Source organism: Podarcis raffonei, chromosome 5 (assembly GCF_027172205.1).
Source record: "Podarcis raffonei isolate rPodRaf1 chromosome 5, rPodRaf1.pri, whole genome shotgun sequence".
In the NCBI taxonomy this organism is placed as follows: Eukaryota; Metazoa; Chordata; class Lepidosauria; order Squamata; family Lacertidae; genus Podarcis; species Podarcis raffonei.
The window spans coordinates 9,703,154-9,726,371 of NC_070606.1; the positions used below are offsets into that span (position 1 = coordinate 9,703,154).

Here is a 23,218-nt window from a genome sequence, read left to right on the forward strand (position 1 = left end):
CTTCCATTTTATCCATAGCTGTCTTTATGAAAAAGCTCTGAAACACACTTTATCTTATCATGACTGCATAACAAGGGAAAACAAACCAACCAACCAAACTCAGAAATTTCAGAAGAATGCAAAAAATAAAAAATGCACTGTTGAATAGCGAGCCCTATCTTGCAGCTATTCAAAGCCTCAAACATTAAAATGCAGTTTGCATCCCAATAATTGCATATATGCAATTTGCAGACAGCACAGGTGTTTTTTGTGTATTTTCAAGAAACGCAAGTATACCTCTATGCTGGGACATTTCCTCTCTGCTTTTATCATCTTCCAGAGGAAGGAGTTGCAATTGCACACTTTCTGCTCCCCACTTAACAGCTGATGGCTGGGGAAGGGATCCCAAGGGCTCGGTAAAATCTAGCAGTTGGACTTATATGGTCTGTGATCCAGGGGTTGCCCACAGGACAGAATGCCTTACTGTGGTTTGTCCATTAATTTTGACATTCTAGAAGGCACCCTGGCTTGCTTACTCACAAGTGCTGCCACCTCAGGGCTCCCCTGAGCCCTGTGTGTACATCTTCACATATTAGGGAACAGATTGACGGGTTTATGCATTTCAAATGGTAATGCATTTCCTAACCAAAGATCCAGAAATGCCATGGGTACCTCTTTTGCCAAGGGCCATTTTAAAGAGATTTCTGTTAATTAAGGCTTTGCCCCGTCAAATCAGTTCTGTAGCTCCTACAGTGCCCTTCTGTCTAGAAAAGGACTTAGATCATGTACTTTATCACCAGTAGCCAGAATAGACTGCTACACGCATTCTAACATAATCCCAATTATATTGTACTATGCAGCTTCTGATGGTAAACTACCCTGACAGCCAACCTTGGTTAAAAAGCAAAGTACAAAAATAAATCTCACTATGTTTAGCGTACGGCCACACTTTTGTAGTGAAGTAGGTCATGAGCAAGTATACTGTCCTTTGGTATAGGCAGAGCAGGACGGAAATTCACATACACAAATGTAGAATTTTAACAACTTGGAAAGAGCTTTGGCTAGTGCCCACAGAACTATGATAGACAAGGACTATACAAGCTGTGGGAAGAATGAGGAACACTGTTCTCAGAAGCTGGTGCACTTGAGAGTGCGAAGCTGGAGATGTCAAGGGGCCTACAATGTTAGCCAAAGCTGAAGCCTGTCTGCAAAATGTGTTAAGACTGTCCTGCAGAAACTCCAGGACTTCCAAAACCCCTTCTATAAGAGATCTTACTAGACCCACCCAACCTGCTGATGAATCCTTTCTTGCAATCCCACGAACTATTGGTCACAGAACAAGCCAGAAATGTACCAAAGACGTGTTTGGAGTAATCATGGGTTAGGGGGAGGTTCTTTTCAACCTCCAAGCGGTTAAATGCTTATACTTTTGATTCTAGTGCATGACAGAGCCACGAGGATGTTGGAATCTGAGAACCATGGTCTCCTCAGCACTGTGCAGCAATAGGGAACATCCCTATCTGCTGCTCACAGAACTTTACGCTAGCCTAGGAGATACAAAGAAATGGAGGAAAGGTGTCTATGAAATCAACTGGCCAATCTGCCCTTAGTGGGTTGACTGTCTCTTATTACTTCTCCTAATGAAAAAAAGTATCAGTGGATTGCTAAACAGAGAAGAAAAAGTCACAGCACCACTTACCCAGCCTTGGTCACTACCCTAAGGATATTCTCTGGAATTCAGAAACCAATGGATTGGTGTTTGTTCATTAAGTATTTAGGGCCACTGCCTGCAGGACCGCAGAAGAGCAGAAGGCCTTCATTTAGGAGAGATTGTGACAATGATCTTTGCTGTCTGTCTACATGATGCAACACAATGTCCCTCCATTTGCCTTGAGAAGTACTAACAAGCTGCCACCACAATCTCCCTCAGCTTCAGGAAATTGCCATTATAGCATTCCTGTGAGACCGAGCAGTTTCCTTCTCAAAACTACTTCCCCAGCTACCGAGCCAGGAATCCATGAGCATCATCTAGGCTAGGTAATTCTCATCTCAAATAGGTGAGATATCCAGCACCAGAGTAATTGAAGTGATCATGGAACTGATCAGATCTTCAGACATTTCACCTGTAGTGTTTCCTCCTAGGGCCACTGCGAGAGTTGCTGTGTCTCCCAGAATAATTTGTACCCCCAGGAACTTCAGTATGCTGAAGTGTAGGCTCTTACAAATGCCCAAAGGGAAAAGGAGTCAGAGGAAGGGAAGGTGCAGTCGAAAACCATGCTAGATGTAGTTCAGTCAACCAAGTCTATACGAGTATTTTTCAGACCTTCAGTTCTCGTGCAGCCAAGTTAATAGGGAGCACAGGCTCAGATTTGTTACTTTGAAAATGCTACCTGGCACTGTGGCACTGAAGATTGTTTTCCTGTCCAAAAGGAGGGCCTGGATACCAAGAGCTGAGTGGGGGATAGGAAGCAACCGGAGCCAGTCCAGACTCCAGCTAGGAGAGGCTTCAAGTTGCACGGCCCAAACTGAATATTCAGTTCAGTGCGTTTATAGAATTATCTAAAAATCATGACTTGGATCCAAACAGTACAGTTCTACACGTCTGCTGAGAAATAGGTTCCCGCCTGATCCAGCAACAACCTGAGCCCTACCCCACCTTGTTCAAGAGCAACAATCCAAATCCAAAGGAACATTTTGGGGAGCACAGGGAAGAGGAGGGGGTGAGGTGGGAAGCTTCTGTTACTTCTCTCAGGAGCCATATTCATTACCCAGACATAGGATCAGAGTTGGAAGGGGCCCCGAGCATAATCTAGTCAAACCCCCTGCAATGCAGGAATATGCAGCTATCCCTTATGAGATCAAAACGGCAACTTTGGTGTTATCAGCACCGTGCTATCCAGGCTGGTTACACCGTGTCTGTATTTACAGCAAATTGCAACCATACATGAAATCTGTGATTTACATTGTTGCAACAATAATTACACAGCTTTCTGTGTAGTTGAAATAAACTATAATCTTGGAACAGAGTGTTTAACTTTTTATAGAGCTTATTCAATCTATGTACACTTACACTGTTGTATACATTGTGATACATACCTTAGTTATTCCAATTAGTTCCATAAAACATTGATATAAACACAAGATGGCATAAATATATGATACTATTTAATGTGAAATTATGTAACAATTTACCAGAATAAGATGCATTTGGAAGTAAAGCAGCTCCTTAGTTGGTTGGTTTTTTTTTCCTCCTGCGGTTAGCTTTGAGTATATCTTAATACGCCAACATACAAACGTATTCTAAAATGTTCAGAGAAGTTGCCAAACTTTGATTCTGCAATTTTTACACAACATTTTAACTTGCGTTAGTCCTAGTACAGCTTGAATTGTATGTACATTCCAAGTATTATATACTGACTCGGAAGCTTGAAGTATGCTCTTCCAGGTGCTTTTCAATTCAATCTTCTACCTTTAATAGTTTTAAAGCAATACAGAGTTCTACACAGAAGGGGCTGACCAAGGAAGAAAGTCACGATAAACATGGGTGGCACTGAGTTATCCAGAGTGCTATTTCAGGAGACACTGTGCATGTGATAGGAGCATCTCTTCCCGAGCATTTGGGTATGAGGAACGCTTTTGTTGGACCCATCTGAGATGAAGTTTCTTTCTGAGCCAGATATTCACCAGCCCTTCCTCCTCTCCCTGCCTTGCACAGCTCAGTCTACCAGTGTGTAGCAAGAACAGAGGTGGTGAAGTGCAGGAGAGATGTTCACAGAACAGAAATACCCGACTCTAAATTTCATTGCCTTGTTTTATGTGGATTTTGTGCATGGTTTTTAAAAAGAAGTTATGGTGTTTTATCTGAATGCCACTATTCATTCATATTTTTACCTCGTTCTCAGTTAAGGAAGCTGAAGGAGATGAAGTTTTGCTATAGGCAAGATCTGACGATTCTGCTGCTGAAGCCCGATTTCGCTTCTTCAGGGGTTTACATGCATCTGAAAGACCTGTCATTGCGGCAAAATAATTTGTTTACAAGGTGAACTTGGAATTCTAACGCATTTTCTTGAATTCTGTAGATAACCTCCCCTTAAGTGTGTGGGAACCTTTTACACTGGACTTTTTAAACTACCGCAGTACTGAACCGTAGAGCACTTTCAAAAGGCACTAATAGTTAAGAAACACTTCAGTTAAACAAGTCTGCACATTTGTCACTTGTTAATTAATTTGTATTCTATGGAACGTGGAGCAGCATGTATTGGATTTTCCTCAATTTGTCAATTAAGTAGAAACTGGGGTTTAAAAAATACTAGCAAATTTGTTTTCAAGGATAAAATAGTTTCAAAAACAACCTCATGGTGGGAGTAGTTATGATGAAACATGCCACACTACAACACCCAGATTTCTTTTTTAAGCAACAATCCTATACATTCTTACCTTGAAGCATGTTCCATGAGCACAATGGGGCTTACTTCTGAGCTCACATTTATAGGATTGCACTGTCATGGAAGTGTATCTAGACCAATAGCTTTTAGAGACTGGTTCTCTACCTCCCAGGGACGCGGGTGGCGCTGTGGATTAAACCACAGAGCCTAGGACTTGCCGATCAGAAGGTCGGCGGTTCGAATCCCCGCGACAGGGTGAGCTCCCATTGCTCGGTTCCTGCTCCTGCCAACCTAGCAGTTTGAAAGCACATCAAAGTGCAAGTAGATAAATAGGTACTGCTCCGGCAGGAAGGTAAATGGGATTTCTGTGTGCTGCTTTGGTTCGCCAGAAGCGGCTTAGTCATGCTGGCCACATGACCCGGAAGCTGTATGCCAGCTCCCTCGGCCAATAAAGCGAGCTGAGTGCCACAACCCCAGAGTCGGCCACGACTGGACCTAATGGTCAGGGGTCCCTTTACCTTTATACCTCCCACTCCTCACCACTGCTTTGTCGAACTAAATCTACCAAAACGGCATGGAAAAACACAATGCTAATTGAATGAAAAAGATCTGAATTTGAATTCTAAGAACTGCAAGCAGAACAGAGGTTTCTGGTGTCGTAGAAGCTGTTTCAGAGGGCCAGGGGGTCTTCCAACACGGCGTCTGGTGTGTTGTGGCACTGTAGATGCAAGGGGCCAAATGGGCAGTAAGATCCCACTTTGTGCAAACACAACTGGTCTCTGTTCATTGCCAAGTGCGCCACCAGGTCCAAGCCAAAGAATCCTGTGGCATGTTAAAAACTAGCCCATAGAATGACTGAGTGGGGTTCACTGCACTCTACTTTACTAGTTATGTCTAATGAATCACATTCTTCACAATATTAGAAGAAGATATGGGCCAACAACAGCAATACAGGAAAACAACAACTCATGCCAGCATTCAAACAAGGCCACATTTTTTTCATCAAACTAGGGAGCTGGCAATCTTCAACAACTGGAATTTATAAGAATTTAATTGAAAATGTTACATCAAAGCTTGTTCTGACCACATTACCTGACTGGTTCTTTTGTGAAGAAGAGGTTTCTGTGACTTTAGCTGAGTTTGTTTTTGCTGTTTTGTCATTGCTTGTCTCCCTCTGTTACAAAATAAAAATAAAAATGAAATGAAAAAATAAAAAACCTAATCTGGATAAATGTGGACATTACCAGGCAAATGTCTTTGTAATACAAAACTACAGAAGATACTACAAAGGTAAAAAACCCACATCCATCTCATTTATATGGAATTTCTTGAAGGTGAGAAACTATCAATCAAAACAATCATTTATTAGTATTATTAAAGGTTAAACACAAACCTGTTGCAGGCATGGTCTATCCAGAACTCAGTATTTTTGTAACCATAAATCTGACTGGTGCTTATATCAAGGGTTTCTATAATGAATTTTAGAAGGTGCTAAACTGTGTTTTGACTAAATCAAGTTGATAAAAAAGTATAAAATGTTCCATTTATGCTTGAAATTACATTGTGTTCACTAAGTTAAGGCCACCCAATTGTATTCTCAATGAAGACTTTTTTTTATAAAAAAAACCATGTTATAACCACATGCTTTGATTTCATAAAAAAGGGACAAAGCGAGTATTGTGGCAGAGACTGCATGGCATCACTTATTTCCAGTGTATGGTTGCCAGATTGTGAAGAGCAAAAAAAGAGGATGCTATGATGACTCTCATTTTAAATACACCTACTGGTCATGTTCTGCGGATGCCTGATTATCGTCTTCCAGAGCAAATACTCTATTCCAAATTTAAAAATAGAAAGTGTAATGCTGGTGGTCAACAGAGGTTTAAAGACTGTCTCAAGGCAAACATTTTGGGAAACATTTGCCTGTGAGCGCTCCAACTGGGGAACAAACAGCCTTTACCAAAGGTGTCATGGGCTTTGAAGACACTCGAACTCAGGACGCAAGGGAGAAACGTGCCAAGAGGAAGGCACGCTTGGCAAATCCACACTGTGATCAACTCCTGCCCGGAAACCAATGTCCCCACTATGGAAGGATGTGTGGATCCAGAATTGGCCTCCACAGTCACTTACAGACTCATTGTTAAAACAGTGTTTAAGGAAGACAATCTTACTTGGATACGAGTGATCGCCAAAGAAAGAAGAATAGAATCTGCAATATATTGCTGAGGGGGGCAGGAGAAGAGAAGAAGAAAGCATGAGAAGAGAAGAAGAAAGCAAGTCTTCAACCAGCATTAAAAAAATTGCTTCCAGTAGCACCTTAGAGAGCAACTAAGTTTGTTATTGGTATGAGCACCTGAAAGCTCATACCAATAACAAACTTAGTTGGTCTCTAAGGTGCTACTGGAAGCTACTCGGCTACCTACCTGTAACTTCAACCATCAGTTACGTCTATGTCTCATCCAGAAAGTATAGCCAGAGACATTTTGACAAATTGAAAAAAATCCACCCAGACATAAATTTTACCCCTGAGAAAGAGAATGTGTCCTGGAAAAATAGGACACACGGACACCCTAATCCAGTGTAAAGAACAGCACAAAACTGAAACCAAAGGAAAGAATTTCTCTCTCACACGCACCGACAGAAACACCAAGAATTTGCAATGTTATCCACGATGCTGCACTACCAGGGACAGTATGATGTTCTTAATGTGGCCGATTACAGAGGCTGCTTCAGCCCATTCAAAGCCGCACCATCTGTCAGCGAAGGCTAGGAAGCACTGAGTTTGCTCAACCTGTACTTTCCCTTGCCACCCACGAGTATGGCAAGCTCACAGCAATAGCTCCTGAAAGGGTTAGGGCTGGAGTTATTCCCTGGACAGGGGAGGAGCAGGGAAAGACTGGTGGCTAAAAAATAAAAATAAAAAATGGGTTAAGCAAGGGGGCAAAAGCCAGTTCGTTCTAGGCTTTCCTTCCTGCTGGGATTCTTGTGGAATGGAGCCCTTCAGCATTCGGAAGAGGCAAAGGCAGCTGGCTTCTTGGAAGCCAAAATACTTATAAGCAAGGCTCTTAAGATTTGAGGGCTGTTTTCGCAGCATTATGCAACAAATATCTGCAAGATCTTTTATATTGCTTTATTGGGCAAATCATAGACACAAGCTGCTGCTGGAGCAAAGTGACCAACAGCATTTTTTAAAAGAAAGACAGTTGCACTTGTTGGAAAGGACAGGCTGGTGTTGAAAAGCTCCATATTCAAGAAAATGAGGACTATCCATCAGTTCCTAAACCTTCTTCTCCCCTCCCAATTGTTCAGAACGCTTTTAGACAGGAACGGAATCCTCAAATTCCAAACAAGCAGACTCCCCCCCCCCCCCCCAATTTGTACTCTAGAAAGATGTCTGAATCAAGCCTTAAATATACTAAGTTATGGTCTAATTCTTCCATGAATGATTAACACTGAAATTCTGAGTACACATTCAGGTAAGAGTCCCATTTGTTTAAGATTAAGCTTTACTTACGTAAAGTGTAACTTAACCAACAGTTCTGCAAATTCTGGGCTACCTTGAGTAAGAACAACAAAGCCCACCTCTTTATGTGCAAATACCTCCACCATGAACAAGAACTGAGAAATTGCTGCACTCATAGAATCAAAGAGCAGAAAGTCAATGCACCCTAATCCAAACCGAGAAAACACCAGCCCCACAATCAACAGGAGCCCACAGAAACCTACTTTATTGTATACTGATTTCTGATACTGAATTGCACAACACTGAAAGCAATTTTAAGCATGCATGTCTTACCCTCAAAATTTGTTTTTAAAGCTTGTTATAAAATATATCCCATGATCTATATATTAAAGATGGCCACTGGTGTTCACATGACTGTAGTGTACAATTACATTTTGCATAGCAAAATATTTCAGAAAGTTGCCCTATTGCTCAAACTGGGACAAACTGCACAAACTGGGATACATTCAGAGAAGAGCAACGAAGATGGTCAGAGGTATGGAAAACAAAACATGAGAAATGGTTAAAAGATCTGGGTATGTTTAGCTTGGAGAAGACATTATTTAAAAATTGAAAGGCCATCACACAGAAAAGGGCAAAGATGCGTTCTCTTCTGCCGAATGGATCTAGATCTAATGAGCTTAAGTTCCAGGAGAGCTAATTTTAGTTGAACATTAGCAAGTGAGCGTTTAAACCAAATGTGGAATGGTGTGTGGTCTAGCTATGCTCATTCTTTCTCACTTATTTACGTCCATCTTAATTCTGGAATTGAGGCCTATTAAAATTCAGCGTTTCTGCCCCTTTGCTTGTGGTGAAGGGTAGTTAGATATGCAAATAGGTCTCAGGTGGAAAGAGAATTAGTGCTCCGGGAATGCTGCATTAAAAAAGCAGCGATATTCCTATATAGTGTTCTTGAGGAAAAGAGCCATGTGAGTTATTTGTTTTCCCAAATACAGTCCATTATTTCCCCCCCTCTTGGCTTCCTGACAACACCTCTCCCACTTACTTGGCAAAAAGGTCCAGGAAGAGTCACATTCAATGATGCATATGACATCCTAGAGGATGTATTCAAATACACCCCAAACTTGTGTTTTAAATTCATTCTGAGTAACCACATCATAGTTAATGCATTTGTTTGCAGTGAAGCAGAACACTACAGAAACTCTGAAAAACCGAAAGATATAATCAAGTCTGGTGCTATTATAATGTACCAAACAAGCCAACAATGTAGTTACCTTTAGGTAATTCTTCTTATCCATCCTGAGCCTTTTCCTAGGAAGTTCCTGAAGTTCAAAATCTTCTTTAGGTTTCCTTGTCCTCTTTATTGGTTTCCTTTTATTTCCATGTAAGTTACCTTGGAGCAGGGGGATGGGGGGAAACTTACATGAAAAAGATCTAAAGCTCATTTAGAAAGTATCTTGAACTCATCAAGTTTTCATCAGTTTTAATATGCTTTATTAACCCTTAAAAGTCTGGGGCTTGGAAGTCCTGTTTCTAAAACTAGTTTTACAGTACAAATCTTTCAGGGCTAAGCTTCTTATCAAAACACACCACATGGTTATTGCGCAAGTTAACATTCGTTTTCTTGTTTCAAGCAATTTACCAATGGACCCACAATCTGAAGTCTTACTCTTGGTTTAAAATGATTTCTTCCAGGAATTTAGGTCTTATACAATAGAAGGCTTCAGTTACCCCTGTCTGTGAGATCACTAGTGCCATTTCTCCCACAATTTGGCAGACGGATAGCAATATAGGTAGCATGTGAATTTATTTTGTACGAAGGCCAAGAAAACCCCGTCTTAAATGTTCTGTCTCAATCAAAGCCTAGAAGAACAGATGCCATCAACACCCTGAATGTTTACATATGAGGGGAGATGAAGTAGTCAAATTCCATGTTACAGAGAGGTAGCTCCAAGACAAAAGGATCAGCAGCCAATCTATGTTTCAACAGCTCTGCTCTGGTGTAAAGACTTACTTTAAAAAAAGGCAAACTTCTTAGCAGTCTGAATCTATATGGAAAAAGTAATAGTAATGAACTATCTCAACTGCTTTCCCCATCTCAGCAGAAGTGCCTTGAGGAGCAGCTGCTTCATGTAACTGTCCGAACTTCAACTTCAGAACATAATATGATATCCTGTAACAAATGCTAATAAACTATTTTTTTTACAGCTACAGATAACTGCCCAGACATAATTCATGTCAATTAGGAAGCTTAAAAATACCACAGCCAGCAGTTATTATATACGCCAGTGCTATCTGAACATAATATATTGGCATAATCTATACTGGCATACAATGGTGATCATTTGCAGACTGCTAAAAACATGCCCAAGCATGAAATACATATTGTATAGTTATGAAATAAGCTATATTCATTTTGATTATTTTGTAGGACGAAGCTATCAGGAAGTTGAACAAAATTCAGCACTACAGCACTCAAGTATTTAATTTGGGAGCCATAAAAATTCTGAAGTCAAAGGAACACAACATCTGAGAGAAAAACAATGATTTGTGAGCAATTACATAAAAGGCAGACTTAAGAATTACTCATAATGAATTAATAGTACACAGCACAGATTTCAATTACTTCTGGATCTTGATCTCCTTTTAGGGGATTCTTGAAACACTTTACGCTTGGCCTCGCCCATATTCTTCTGTGACGAACCTTTAGAGATACAGAATGTTGTGCAGTGTTGTTTGTTTGTGTTTGTTTGTTTTAAAATAGACATCCATTATTTTACACATTAAGACAAAGCTGTTAACTTTCCCACAAGATGTTATTTCATACACAGATAACAAAACTGACTGCACTTTTTATACATTTTTTTCCAAAACTGACAAACCTGTCAAACACACCTTCATTCCACTCATTGCCCAAAGCAGCAACCTGATGGCTTAAAATTTCCATAATAATCTAATGAAGTTAATATGCTAAATATTTATTACTTTATTACTATAGCTACTACTTTTACTGAGAAAGATCACTAATATAATTCCCTCCCTTCCTCCTTCAGGTTTATTCATTATTCCAAAGAACTTTTAGTACTATATCGGGAGATTGAGCGAAGTGTTAATATCAACCAACCAACCAACCAACCAACCAACCAAAATGCCTTGCAGGCTGTGATGCTATTCTAGAAGACCAGCACAGTGCTCAATTGGTCATTTATAATTTGGAAACATGCATTTCTGATGTTTATGCATGTGTCAACAGTTTCACTTATTATAAAGGGAAATAAAATTACAAATGACACTGTAATTTTAAGAAGTTTGATTATGTTTAATGATAACATTTAAATGCTAAGATTTTTTCTCCTCATTTCCACCATTCTTACTTTGCTAAGAATGAGGCAGCTGCTTATAGACAGGAAGGGAATGAGAAACCAGCAATATCTAAACAGTAGTTTTACACAGAAAAACTCCGCAGAACAATGACCAAGAAATGCAGACATTATTGACTTTTATTGTAAAGACTGCATTCACGGCTATCATCACGACACACCAAAATTAGAAGTGGAGAACAGCAAAGTCTGCCCGCCCCCCTACAAGTCTCAAGCTGTGTGCTTAGGTTAACACCACCACATATATTAAACTTAGTTAGAGTATACTAGCACAGTTTTACGTTTACCAGTGTCTTCTTCAGATTTAGGAGAGGTCACTATGGCAAATTTTGTGTTATAGCGTGCTTTCTGTTTTTCACTAAGCATGTTCCACTGTGATTCCAGCAGCTCTTCAATTTCGTCACTTGAGGCATCTGGATGTTCAGCAATCACCTGAACAAACACAATACTGGTTCAAAGTAGGAATTAAAACATATACGTAGTTAAAACTAACACTCTGCATCTAAAAGTAATAAAGTAGAGATTAAGGTTCCTTTTCATACTGTGGGATCCAGAAGGCAAAATATTTATTTGTATGCATTTATGTATGCTTATTAGCATAATTTAGTAATCTGAACTGGCTTTACATTAATTTGAACATTTTATTGTGCTTGATGTTATTTTTCCATTTGTGCACAAAGATTTTTGAGTTTATTTTATAAGGAAAAGTGGAGCATTTTTTTCTAAACAAGTAAATATGATCTGTAATTATGAAGTGGAAAACTTCTGATCTGGCACAGCATCTGTGATCCTTCAGGTGCTGTTAGACCCAAGTGCTGTTAGACCCAAGTCCCAGCCAAAACAGTCAATGGTCAAGGAGGATGGGAGTTGTAGTCCAGCAACATGTGGAAGGCCACCATGGCCTGGGGTCAAGAAACTGAGCTATGAGTCAGGAAGTTTGAGTCCTGTCTCTGCCATGAATTCTCTGCTCTCTCACATGGAAAGGGACGTGTTTCTCTTTAGCACAACTTTTCACGTGGCGAATCTGCATCTGCTGCCAAAAGGGGCATTTCCCTCACTGATTTGGGATGGGGTTCTGTACAAATATACCTGGAGTCCTCTGCTAAAACAATAGAGGGAAACCCCCTCCCTGAATCAGGAAGGGGTGTGAATCAGAACTTCCTACTAAAATGATGCCCCCACCCCCATCATTTTAGCAGAGGATCCATGCAAACCTACATGGGACCCTGTTAAAACAACTGTGGTAGGGAGAGAGAAAACCAGTGTTCGAAACCTCCCCATTGTTCTAGGAGCATTTTGCAACAGGGAATTTCATTAGTGCAAGCAGTTTCTGAGCTCTGGGCGCAATGCTGCATCTACAATTTCAGATTAAAACTGCAGAGTGGAAGGAAAGGAGGACCCTTTTCTGCCTCCCCATTTCCAGTCACTCTCTGAAGACTAGATAAGAGACCCTCTTAAGAATATTAGGGGGGTGGGCGGGCAAGAGAAGGACTAGACCATGTGAAAAATGAACACAATATTTTAGCTGCCGTTCATTCATTTTCAACTTTGTAGTCTTCTTATAAAAAAACATGCCTAGACATTCCATTGTTGCACCCATAATCTAGGCCCCTAGCTTTCATATCTCAGTTTCTAACACTGTCAGAAACTCTTCAATTGTTCAAAACGTGAAAATAAAATGACAAAATTATAGATATTTAATCTAGTGAACAATTCTTGCGATAGACTGATTTTTGTTCTTTGATATGTAAAAATCTACAGCACAAATGACAGTGATAATGGCCTGGTTTGTACTATGGTTGAAGATCTGTGAACAAACCAGGCCAGTCTGGCTTTCCTAATCATCCAAACCTGGGCTTGTAGTTTGTTTCTCTCTAAACCAACCATAAATTGGTGAGGTCTTTTTCAGACTTGCCGCACCTTGTCATGATATCCAAAAACAGACAAAAGCTGCAGCTAATCGTAAATATGTTGTAACAAGCCAACTTCAAGCCACTGATTATGAGGGTGGCTTGCGCAAACTTTCCACGATTACGATTAACCACAGCTCAGGGTTCGGGTGACACACTAAACTGTGATTATTCAAAAACAAAAGTGGAAGTTCTTTGCAACTGCGCCAAGCTCTCTTAACAGCTGTACTCGTGTTGCCTCAGATACCTTTGGCCTTTGCCTGGAAAATTTTGGTGTATGTTTCACTTACTAAAATACCACTAAAAGGTGCTCATTTTCAATTTATGATTATCTCTTCATTACCAGGAGTACTCTGCTACCAAGACCACTGTTTCTATACACACAAACATAAGATTCAAGCACATATTCCCCTTTCCCTCAAACCATCTGCCAAGGTAATGATTGAGGCTGAAAAATACACACAGGGCTTAACCTTTCATCTATGCTGTTTTTCCAACCTAAATCTGCCCTCCAAACTGAGCTGCCCCACCAGAGAAAACCCAGAACTATCAATGTATTTCAAATAGGTGGAGGGGGAGGGGGGAGACAGGCAAACAGACACGGAGTCAGAGATGGACAACCCTTTAAGTCTGTATACAGAATAGTGGTTGAGGTGAGGATGAGATCTGAACTGGTTTACATTATTTACCTTGACCACAACCCTGAAGAAATGTTTGCAGTTCCACCCTCAATAACCCAGACTTCTGTTTTGATTAAAAAGCCCATTTATGCAGGTAAGCCAATTGCATAATGCTGCTTTGGGGATCAAATGCTTCTAGGCCATCACAAGTCACTCTCTCAATTTGAACTATTTCACATATTTGATGGCAGGAGAAAATAAGTTAACCCTGTGCATTATGCTTGATCTCCTTTGAGGAAAGATGGGGTATATTAATAGTTTTCTGTATGCACACATGTGTGCATATTTATGAGAGAACAGATAGCGTTCATGTATTAAGAGTGCTTGTGGCACCTCTGGGACACTATCACAAGCAAAACAGATATGCATATGATTTAAACTTCGTAATTCAAGTTCTGAAGGCAAATGCACAAACCTCATCTCTGTGCTTCTGACAAAAAACCAAGAACTGAGAAACTGCATCTCCCTTTCTGTTTCGTGGGGTGTACGCAACAACTTTTTTCCTAGCAACAGGAGACCCTGTGCTCCTTTTGGCTTCTCTGCCTTCAAGGACTTTTTCAGGGGTGATATTCTTAACTGGTTCAATGCCTTCGTCCGATTCATTCAATGCAAGCAGTTTTGCTCTCCTCCTCCTCTTGGTAGGAATATCAGATTCTTTCTTTGATTTCAAAGTCTGAGAAATGTCTTCATCTGTGTAAATTTTATCCATTTCCTCCAGAGACTTTACAGCAAGACCTGCTTCTTTTGCTACTTGAGGATTGAGAAGAGGTCTTCCCCTAACATAAATGAAGGTGTACTTGACTTTTCGTTCCTCTGCTGTCAGGGACAATGCATCTTTTGCTTGCTTAACACCCATTTCCCACTGGGGGCGTAGTTTTCCTGAAACAGGTTTTAGCATCTGCAGAGAAGCACACCAACAAAAGAGAATGAAACGAAACCCTTACCTGTAGGGATCATGAAAAACGTCAGTCTCCTATTAATATATTCAAATGAAGTTTTTACTCCCAAAATGTAAAAAAAATAAATATGCTACTAAACAAGGGATGCTGAACAATGACTTGGGAAGAAATGTGCCATGGCTGAAGCAGTAATACACCCAATAACAACATGACATACGAAGTAACATGGCTGAGCTATGGCATTATGCTAAAACTGTAAATGTGACAACATGAGAACGGGCCTTTTCTGTGGTGGCATCTGTAGAATGCCCTCTCGAGAGAGGCTCACCTCGTGTCATCATTACATTAGGAGCCAGGTGAAAACAATCCTCTTTATTCTATGGCCTGTTATTATGATGTGTAAATTATGTTACTAATGTTGTATACCACCCTGGGATCTTTGGATAAAGGACGGTATATAAATTGAAATAAATACACATGCATGCAGCGGCACATGTAAACATTCAAGCAGATAACTGAACAACTATGTTAATACATAACACATTAATATCTACCTTTATCTTCTCTGCTTTGGTAAGGGAATGCTTTGCACTTTCCTGGCACAATTGCTCAAACTGCTCTTCTCCTTTGAACGGTACAAGACTCTTCTCAAACACCCAGGCTCGTTCTGGGGCATCTCCAAAGAATTGAACATGATATTGGCGAAAGCTCTTCTTTTGTCCTGAAAAAAGGTAGCAGGCACACTTATATAATTATTTTGTCACCTAGAAATATTAATATAAACATACATAAATGTAAAAACACATTTAATGAAAAATGGAAAAAGGATTAAACTTTGTTTCTTTCAGGCTCTCATCTCTTAATATATGACCTCTGTTATGTCACACACGTGCAGAGAGAGAGAGAGAGAGAGAGAGAGAGAGAGAGAGAGAGAGGGAGGGAGAGTAGTTTGGAAATATAAATTAGTTTTAACTGACAGTTTAAAGAAATAGGGCATTACTCAATGCCGTCCTTTGAAAAAGGCCTTGCAGAAGTCAATATTACTAATCTCAAACAGTTACCGTATTTTTTGCCCCATAGGGTGCACCGGCCCATAGGGCACACCTACTTTGGGGGGGGGGAGAATAAAGGGGGGGAAATTTATTTTCCCCCCCCCAGGCGCAGGGCTGGGGAAGCCCGAGCTTCCCCCGACCCTAGCCCCCAGAACAGGCTGCTATCCGCAAGCCTAGGGAGCCAGGCGGGAAGTCGCGCCCGTCTCCCCAGGCTTGCAGATATCTGCCCAAAGCCCGGGGCGTGCTACTCAGCGCACCCCGGGCTTCGGGATGCAGGCAGCTCTCCGCAAGCCTTGGGAGGCCGGCGGGAACTCCCGCGGGCTCCCAAGGCTTGCAGATAGCTTCCTGAAGCCTGGAGAGCGAGAGAGGTCGGTGTGCACCGACCCCTCTCGCTCTCCAGGCTTCAGTGAAAGCTTGCATTCGCCATAGGGCGCACACACATTTCCCCTTCATTTTTGGAGGGGGGAAAGTGTGTCCTATAGGGTGAAAAATACGGTAATTTTTTTCAGAAGCATTCAGTAGTGAGGGGCTAAAGACTGAAAAATAGCAACCGTGACACACATGAAGTTACAGCTTGGCCAAGACAATCTCACAGTGCAAACAGCTACATAACTGGGTTCTGTTATACTGTTGGAAGAACTTCCACCTACACTGGATCACAGGAAGGTGCAACAGCAGGGTTTATAGCAGGCATAGGCGAACTCGGCCCTCCAGATGTTTTGGGACTACAATTCCCACCACCCGACTACTGGTCCTGTTAGCTAGGGATCGTGAGAGTTGTAGTCCTAAAACATCTGGAGGGCTGAGTTTGCTGATGCCTGGTTTATAGGATATGGTTGAAAGAAGGGGGCAGGTCAGAGACTATGCGAGTCTTTCCCAACCTGGTGCTCTCTCTGTTTGTACTACAACTGGCCACGATGGCTGGGATGGATAGCTGTTGCTGTCCCAAACATATGGAGGACTCTTGGCTGAGCTATGGTATCATGCTAAATCTAAAAATTAGCAAAACAAATACCGTATTTTTTGCCCTATAGGACGCACTTTTTCCCCTCCAAAAATGAAGGGGAAATGTGTGTGCATCCTATGGGGCGAATGCAGGCTTTCGCTGAAGCCTGGAGAGTGAGAGGGGTCGGTGCGCACCGACCCCTCTCGCTCTCCAGGCTTCAGGAAGCCCTGCGCAACCCTTGGGAGACCGGCTCCGAGGGTTGCGCAGAGCTGCCTGCAGTCCCGGGCTCAGTGCAGCTCTGCACGGCCATCGGGAGCCAGGCGCAAAGTCCCGCCCGGCTCCCGATGGCTGCGCAGAGCTGCCTGCAGTCCCGGGCTCAGTGCAGCTCTGCGCGGCCATCGGGAGCGGGGCGCGAAGCCCCGCCCGGCTCCCAGTTGCTGCGCAGAGCTGCCTGCAGTCCCGGGCTCAGCGCAGCTCTGCGCGGCCATCGGGAGCGGGGCGCGAAGTCCCGCCTGGCTCCCGATGGCTGCGCAGAGCTACCTGCAGTCCCGGGCTCAGCACAGCTCTGCGCGGCCATCGGGAGCGGGGCGCGAAGTCCCGTCCGGCTCCCGATGGCTGTGCAGAGCTGCCTGCAGTCCCGGGCTCAGCGCACTTCTCCCCATCGCCAGCCCCACAAGCTCAGAGCGCGCCTTCCCGCTGTTCCATGACCTGGTTCTTCCAGCCCCGCACCTGGGGGGGGGGGGAAATAATTTTTTTTCTTTATTTCCCCCCCAAAAAAACTAGGTGCGTCCTATGGGCCGGTGCGTCCTATGGGGCGCAAAATACGGTAAAAAACATTGTCCCTATATTTTGTCTGCAACAAGCTTTTAAGTCTTGTTTTGTGATTTAACTGTGGAAATTGCATGAGCGGAAAAGAAAACCAATACAAATAGTCGCCTACAAGAGACTGACTTAGAAGAACTCAAATGGTTTTTCTTAGTAGACAAAAAGCATGACACCAACTGTTTAATTCTTATCTATAGTCAGTAAAGTATACAATAAATTAATAAGTAATAAATGATCAGTTCAATACACCACAATCAAAATATCTGTAATAATCTTATTCAAATTACAACACTATTCACATTTATTTTAGCTATTTTTCTAATACAAAGCTCAGTACAACTTGTAAAGCTTACATCTTCTTTGTGTATTTAAGCCAACAGAGACACATAAAATATCCCAGTTTATTGGTGGCTTTCCTTTTAGTTTTTGGGCGTAACATAGCACTAGCTGCAAATGCAAAACTACCAAAGACAGAGGACATACCATTTAGTTTTGTGAAGTTGTAAAGAAGAGGATCAGTTGAAATCATGCACGGCCACCAGGGATAGCCAGATACTTTGGACCATACTAAGTCTCCTACATTGTACTTCAATACATGAGTTTTGTCATCTTTTCCAAGTAGTAAAGAAGAATCTTCTTTAGCAGGAATCTTTTTAGAGAAAGAAAAAGGCAGACAATTACAAATTCTAGCAACTTGATCAAACAAAAATATTTTCATATTTGAGCGCGCAGGGAATGAAGAATGTTCCATAAATCGCGCTTAATTGGTAACAATACACTGTGTGTCTGGTGCATTGCAAATGAATGGTAACTTTAACTGGAATGTTCATGAAAACGTTTAGCCTTATGAACTAAGTTTGGGCCACAGATCCACAGCTAAAGGGATACAACTATCAAGGCACCCTTCGTATTTTTTCAAGGCTATGAACTTTCTGTTATTTGGTAATGGGGAAAATATTACAGTGGTACCCCTAGATGCGAACGGGATCCGTTCCGGAGCCCCGTTCGCATCTAGAAGCAAACGTAACCCGTGTCCTCGCGTCACGTTTCGGCGCTTCTGCGCATGACGTCATTTTGAGAGTCTGCGCGTGCGGTGAAAGCCGGAAGTAACGCGCTCCGTTACTTCCGGGTTGCCGCGGAGCGCAACTCGAATGCGCTCATCTCGAAGCGCATTCAACCCGAGGTATGACTGTACTTCAAAATGAAGAGTGAACTCCAATTTTAAAGAAACAATGGAGCCTCAGCTACTCTGGAAGTAAAAGGAGTTGAAGCAACAGCTCCCGAAAGCCACAACTGATATCAATCGTTGCTTTAGAGCCCCTAGACATTACTGTTATTGGAATTTTCAGGAACACAAGTCTCAGTACCACTTCACACATAATGTGTCAAAAAGCATATACTTGCCATTTCATGTGCAGTGGGGAGCAATGGCTGACTTCTGACTTTCTGACATATGCACCAATAAAATTCGTATCTGCTGTACAGACACATGACGTTTTTAGGTACATGCATAAAATAGGTTGAGGATCTATTATCTGTGTTTATGCGATTCAACTCTGTATTCATTTTACAAAATTGAGTTTCTAGCTCCAAGGCCGTGATCACAGTGTGCGTTTGTGGACCATTCTAGAAAGGTCAAGGAACTTTCTTTCTGGTCAGTCTTCCAGAATAATTTCATACACCACATGCAAAGGTTGCAAGGACTCCCAAGAAACCTTGTCAAGAAAATTAAATGGTAGCAAACAAACAATTTTTCCATATGCTGTATCACAAAGCCAGTACTATTTAAGGCTAGTTTATACATCCAATAAAATTAACTCATAAAGCTCCTCTTGCATTGTACTACTTGAGGCTGCAGGTGCACACATGGAGAGGAGCATACATGAAAGGTAAAGCACGAGTACCTTAAAATGGACTCTGAATAAAGTAAGTAGACGTATGACTCTTCCAAAATTGTTATAACATGGGCAGTCATGGATGTACCAGTCAAAATGCTGGAAGCTGTGTTATTCACTTACTGGACGTTCTGAGTCATCTTTAAGGAATGTCCCACATATAACACATTACAGTAATCCAACTAGGTGACTACCAGAGTGTGAATCATCGTGACCATCCATGTCCAGGAATGGCTGCAGTCACTGCTAAAAGACCCTCTGAACCACATAGGACGTTGACTATTTTAGATCAAGAAATACACGCAAACTTTATACCTGCCATTTCAGGGAGAGTACAACTTCACAGAAACCTGTTTAGAGTCTGATTGGCAGGTGGGTATGGGTTTCTGGTGGGAAATGTCATAGCTGGCCAAAAGTGGCCCACGGATTAGAAGTTATCTGTAGTAAGCACATGGAGGTTCTTATTGATCAGAGGTAAATGGACCCCTCTGCTACTTTACTAACATCTTGCAGGACTGCATATTGAAAGGACAACTTAGCTTCTAGCTGGCTTCCGATTATTACACCTACTTAAGGCAAAATAAATAACTCATAAAAGAAACAAACAATACTGACACTAAGTTTATTTCCCCTGGTCTCTTGCTGGGAAATTCATACACTTTGAGTCAAAGGTACTTGTCACCTAACTGTACAAATAACGACCCTAGAGAGCTATCCCTTCAATACAGCAAATACAACTTTTTTAAAAAATTCAAGGGCAGCATAGGCAGAAGCCCAGCTGAGAAAAATTATCTCCTTCACATCCATGAAACACATTCTTTACGGATCATAAAATGCTATACCAAAGCTGCTTGGTATAGCCTTGTTACCTTTATAATTAATAACAAAGTGCTTCAGAATGAGTGTGTGTGAGAAGCTAGATTTATTTTGCATTCCGTTGCACAAAGTCTGAACAGCACAATGTCTCAGTAAAACAGTCCATCTAAACATAGGTAGCTAAACCAAGATGGTTGGGGCTGAAGGAAATTTTAACTGGAGGGCACCATGTTGGCTAGCTACCCATGTAGGGCAGGAGATATAGAAGTATAATCAGCCGTACCAACAGGCTAAAAAATAGCTTCTATCCATGGGCTGTTAGGCTGTTGAACGGAAAATAACATAGCACAATTGACTTGCAAGTGGGGGGGGGGTGTTGTTCAATAAGCACAAAGAGTGGAATGAGATTGAGTGGGGGGGGGGAGAAGGCCCATTTAATTTCATTGTTCACAGGTTGTACAATGACAATAAAGGTATTATTATTGTTATTGTTTATGATGGTTATGTTTTGGTGCATCAAAGTTAATACAAATAGTCCCTCTCCAATAGCCCATCAACTGGAATTGTTTCATCATCAAAACAAAGATGAAAAATTTGTTTTCATAGTATGATTCAAAACTGGACCTTAATGGTCCATTATCATTAAATACATTATTAAAACTTCCCCTATTATTAGATTGTCTGTCTCAAGTTCACTCTGGGGAGCGCCAGAGAAGGGGAAGGATGAAATGGACTCAAATGAGTGAAGCATGGGGGTGCATGTCTATCCTCTCCAACTTCATTTGCTAGACTTATTAATAAGACTCTGAAACTCATAGAACCTTGTAGGAGCCATCAGCTGCTACCTGACTGATCAGTTAGGAAAAAACAGGTCAAACATTGGTAACTTTAGCTGACACGAGTTACCCAAAGAGCAGAAGTAGCAAATAAATCCTGTACCTTCTCATCAGAGGAACTAGATGTGTTTGATGCTAATGCCGCTTCAACAAAACCCTGTTCAAGTAAGGAATCATATTTGATGCTTCTTTTCCTATTTCTCCTTTCCTTATTCGCTGGCTTTTGCTCATTTTCCTCTGCCTGAGACACATCTATTCCATTGTCACCACAAATTGAAGATTCAAATAGAGGCTTTCCATTCATGTAGGTTTTAGTGATTTTCAGTTTAATCTCTGGAGAACCATTCTTGACAGGTGTAGTGTTAGGTGGAGTTGCCGGTTCTTTTATATCCTCAGACTCAAAGCGCAGCTTGGTGTCTTGTGTTGCCGATTCTCCATTAAACACACGAGAAGTGAGATCTTTCAATTTGTCCGCAGGAATAAATGGGAGAGCATCGTGGCCATTATATTTCGGCATAACGTCCTCCTGTAGTGTAGCAGAAAGGTGTGCTTTGCCCAGGTAAACAGAACACTCACGATTCACTTCACAGTTCTGTGTTTTCCCTGTAGGATTTCCAAGGATCTCTGGTACTTGCTTCATTTTGATGTGGTTGACCCTTTTTTTGGCTAGAAGCAGAGAGCTACTTTTGAAATCCATTCAGTCAAAAGGATTTCCAGTTTTGTACCGCTGCATTAAAACAGAAGAAAAAGAAAGGAAGAACCATTAGTATTGGAATAGTTATTTATTTTGAATGCTGCTTTGGTATATATTACTTAATATAATTTAGAGCACACGGTCAGAAATTTACCCAGGCAACATCCCCACTCAAGCAAGTTGGCATTCTATTTACCAGAGGCTCTTTTTACTATATTTATACCAGGTTTATATCATTTTGACAGCAAACTAGTTTAGGGCATTAACACTTCCAATTTTAAAACTATTTGATCACTAATACCATTACCGTTCATTAGATTATCCTTAGAAAGTCATTATCTGGATCTTGAAATCTGGCAAGCACTGGTTCTCATGTGTCAATAAAGGTGAGTAGGGTTCAGAAGAATTCATCAACGGCTGAACAAGAGACACCATTCACTTCAAAACTGCAAATCTGAGGGCTTTGTCAAACCCCTCTCCCCCATTAGCTCCACCAAACAAGACAACTAAGTGATGTAAGAGAAATGCCAGACTCTAGAAAGGGGTTCTGATGCCTTGTGCCCCAACATGGCTTCAGTCAGTCGACTGCAATGCAGATCATATGCTCCAAATCATTGTTTAAACAAACTGATCTCACAGGAAGAAATTTAAAATGTGCACCTAAACTTAAACCAGTCAAAGCACCAAGAACCAATGGTTTGGCTGGAGCTTTGTATTTAGAAATTCAGAATATTCTATTGCCTCTACCTGGAAAACTCTTTAATGAAGTTAAGGAAGGGGGACAGATTCCATCCTGCTGGAAACGAACCAGAATCATAGTGTTACCTAAACCAAACAAAGATAAAGAACAGGTTGACTCATAGACGGATAAAGCATGCAGGGGTTTGGTTCTGGTGGCACTGTGGGTTAAACCACAGAGCCTAAGACTTGCCATTCAGAAGGTTGGCAGTTTGAATCCCCGCGATAGGGTGAGCTCCCGTTGCGCAGTCCCAGCTCCTGCCAACCTAGCAGTTCGAAAGCACGTCAAAGTGCAAGTAGATAAATAGGTACCACTCTGGTGGGAAGGTAAACGGCGTTCCATGCGCTGCTCTGGTTCACCAGAAGCAGCTTAGTCATGCTGGCCACATGACCCAGAAGCTGTACGCCGGCTCCCTTGGGCAATAAAGCGAGATGAGCGCCGCAACCCCAGAGTCAGTCACGACTGGACCTAATGGTCAGGGGTCCCTTTACCTTTACCTTATACGCAAAAACACATATACTCAAACCTTGGGAACTACCCCATCAGGCGGCTTCCAGAGTCGGGCATAGAGAACCTTGCTGAAAAGTTCTTTTTGCGCCAGGTGTTTCTGCCTTGCTTGGGAAGCAAGGCCCTCTCCATGCCTCAACCCCAGAGGCCCTGGGGTGTTCTCGTGAGATCTTGTGGGCGCACCCTGTGCCCATCGTCTAAACAAGGTTGCT

The 23,218-nt window shown here is 41.8% G+C and overlaps 1 protein-coding gene across 1 annotated transcript in view; it reads right to left on the minus strand.

Moving 5' to 3' along the window:
- NSD2 (nuclear receptor binding SET domain protein 2) overlaps positions 1-22,603 on the minus strand; it is a 59,108-nt gene extending 36,505 nt beyond the window's left edge. Inside the window, exons 1-10 of the mRNA XM_053387738.1 lie at positions 22,508-22,603; positions 21,170-21,793; positions 18,003-18,168; positions 15,251-15,417; positions 14,213-14,695; positions 11,495-11,639; positions 10,454-10,531; positions 9,102-9,220; positions 5,457-5,538; positions 3,871-3,986 (exon numbers count right to left, since the gene is read on the minus strand). Of these exons, the coding sequence (XP_053243713.1) occupies positions 3,871-3,986; positions 5,457-5,538; positions 9,102-9,220; positions 10,454-10,531; positions 11,495-11,639; positions 14,213-14,695; positions 15,251-15,417; positions 18,003-18,168; positions 21,170-21,763 (1,950 nt within the window). The 5' untranslated portion in view covers positions 21,764-21,793; positions 22,508-22,603. The remainder of the gene's footprint in view (positions 1-3,870; positions 3,987-5,456; positions 5,539-9,101; positions 9,221-10,453; positions 10,532-11,494; positions 11,640-14,212; positions 14,696-15,250; positions 15,418-18,002; positions 18,169-21,169; positions 21,794-22,507) is intronic.
- Positions 22,604-23,218: the final 615 nt, after the last annotated feature.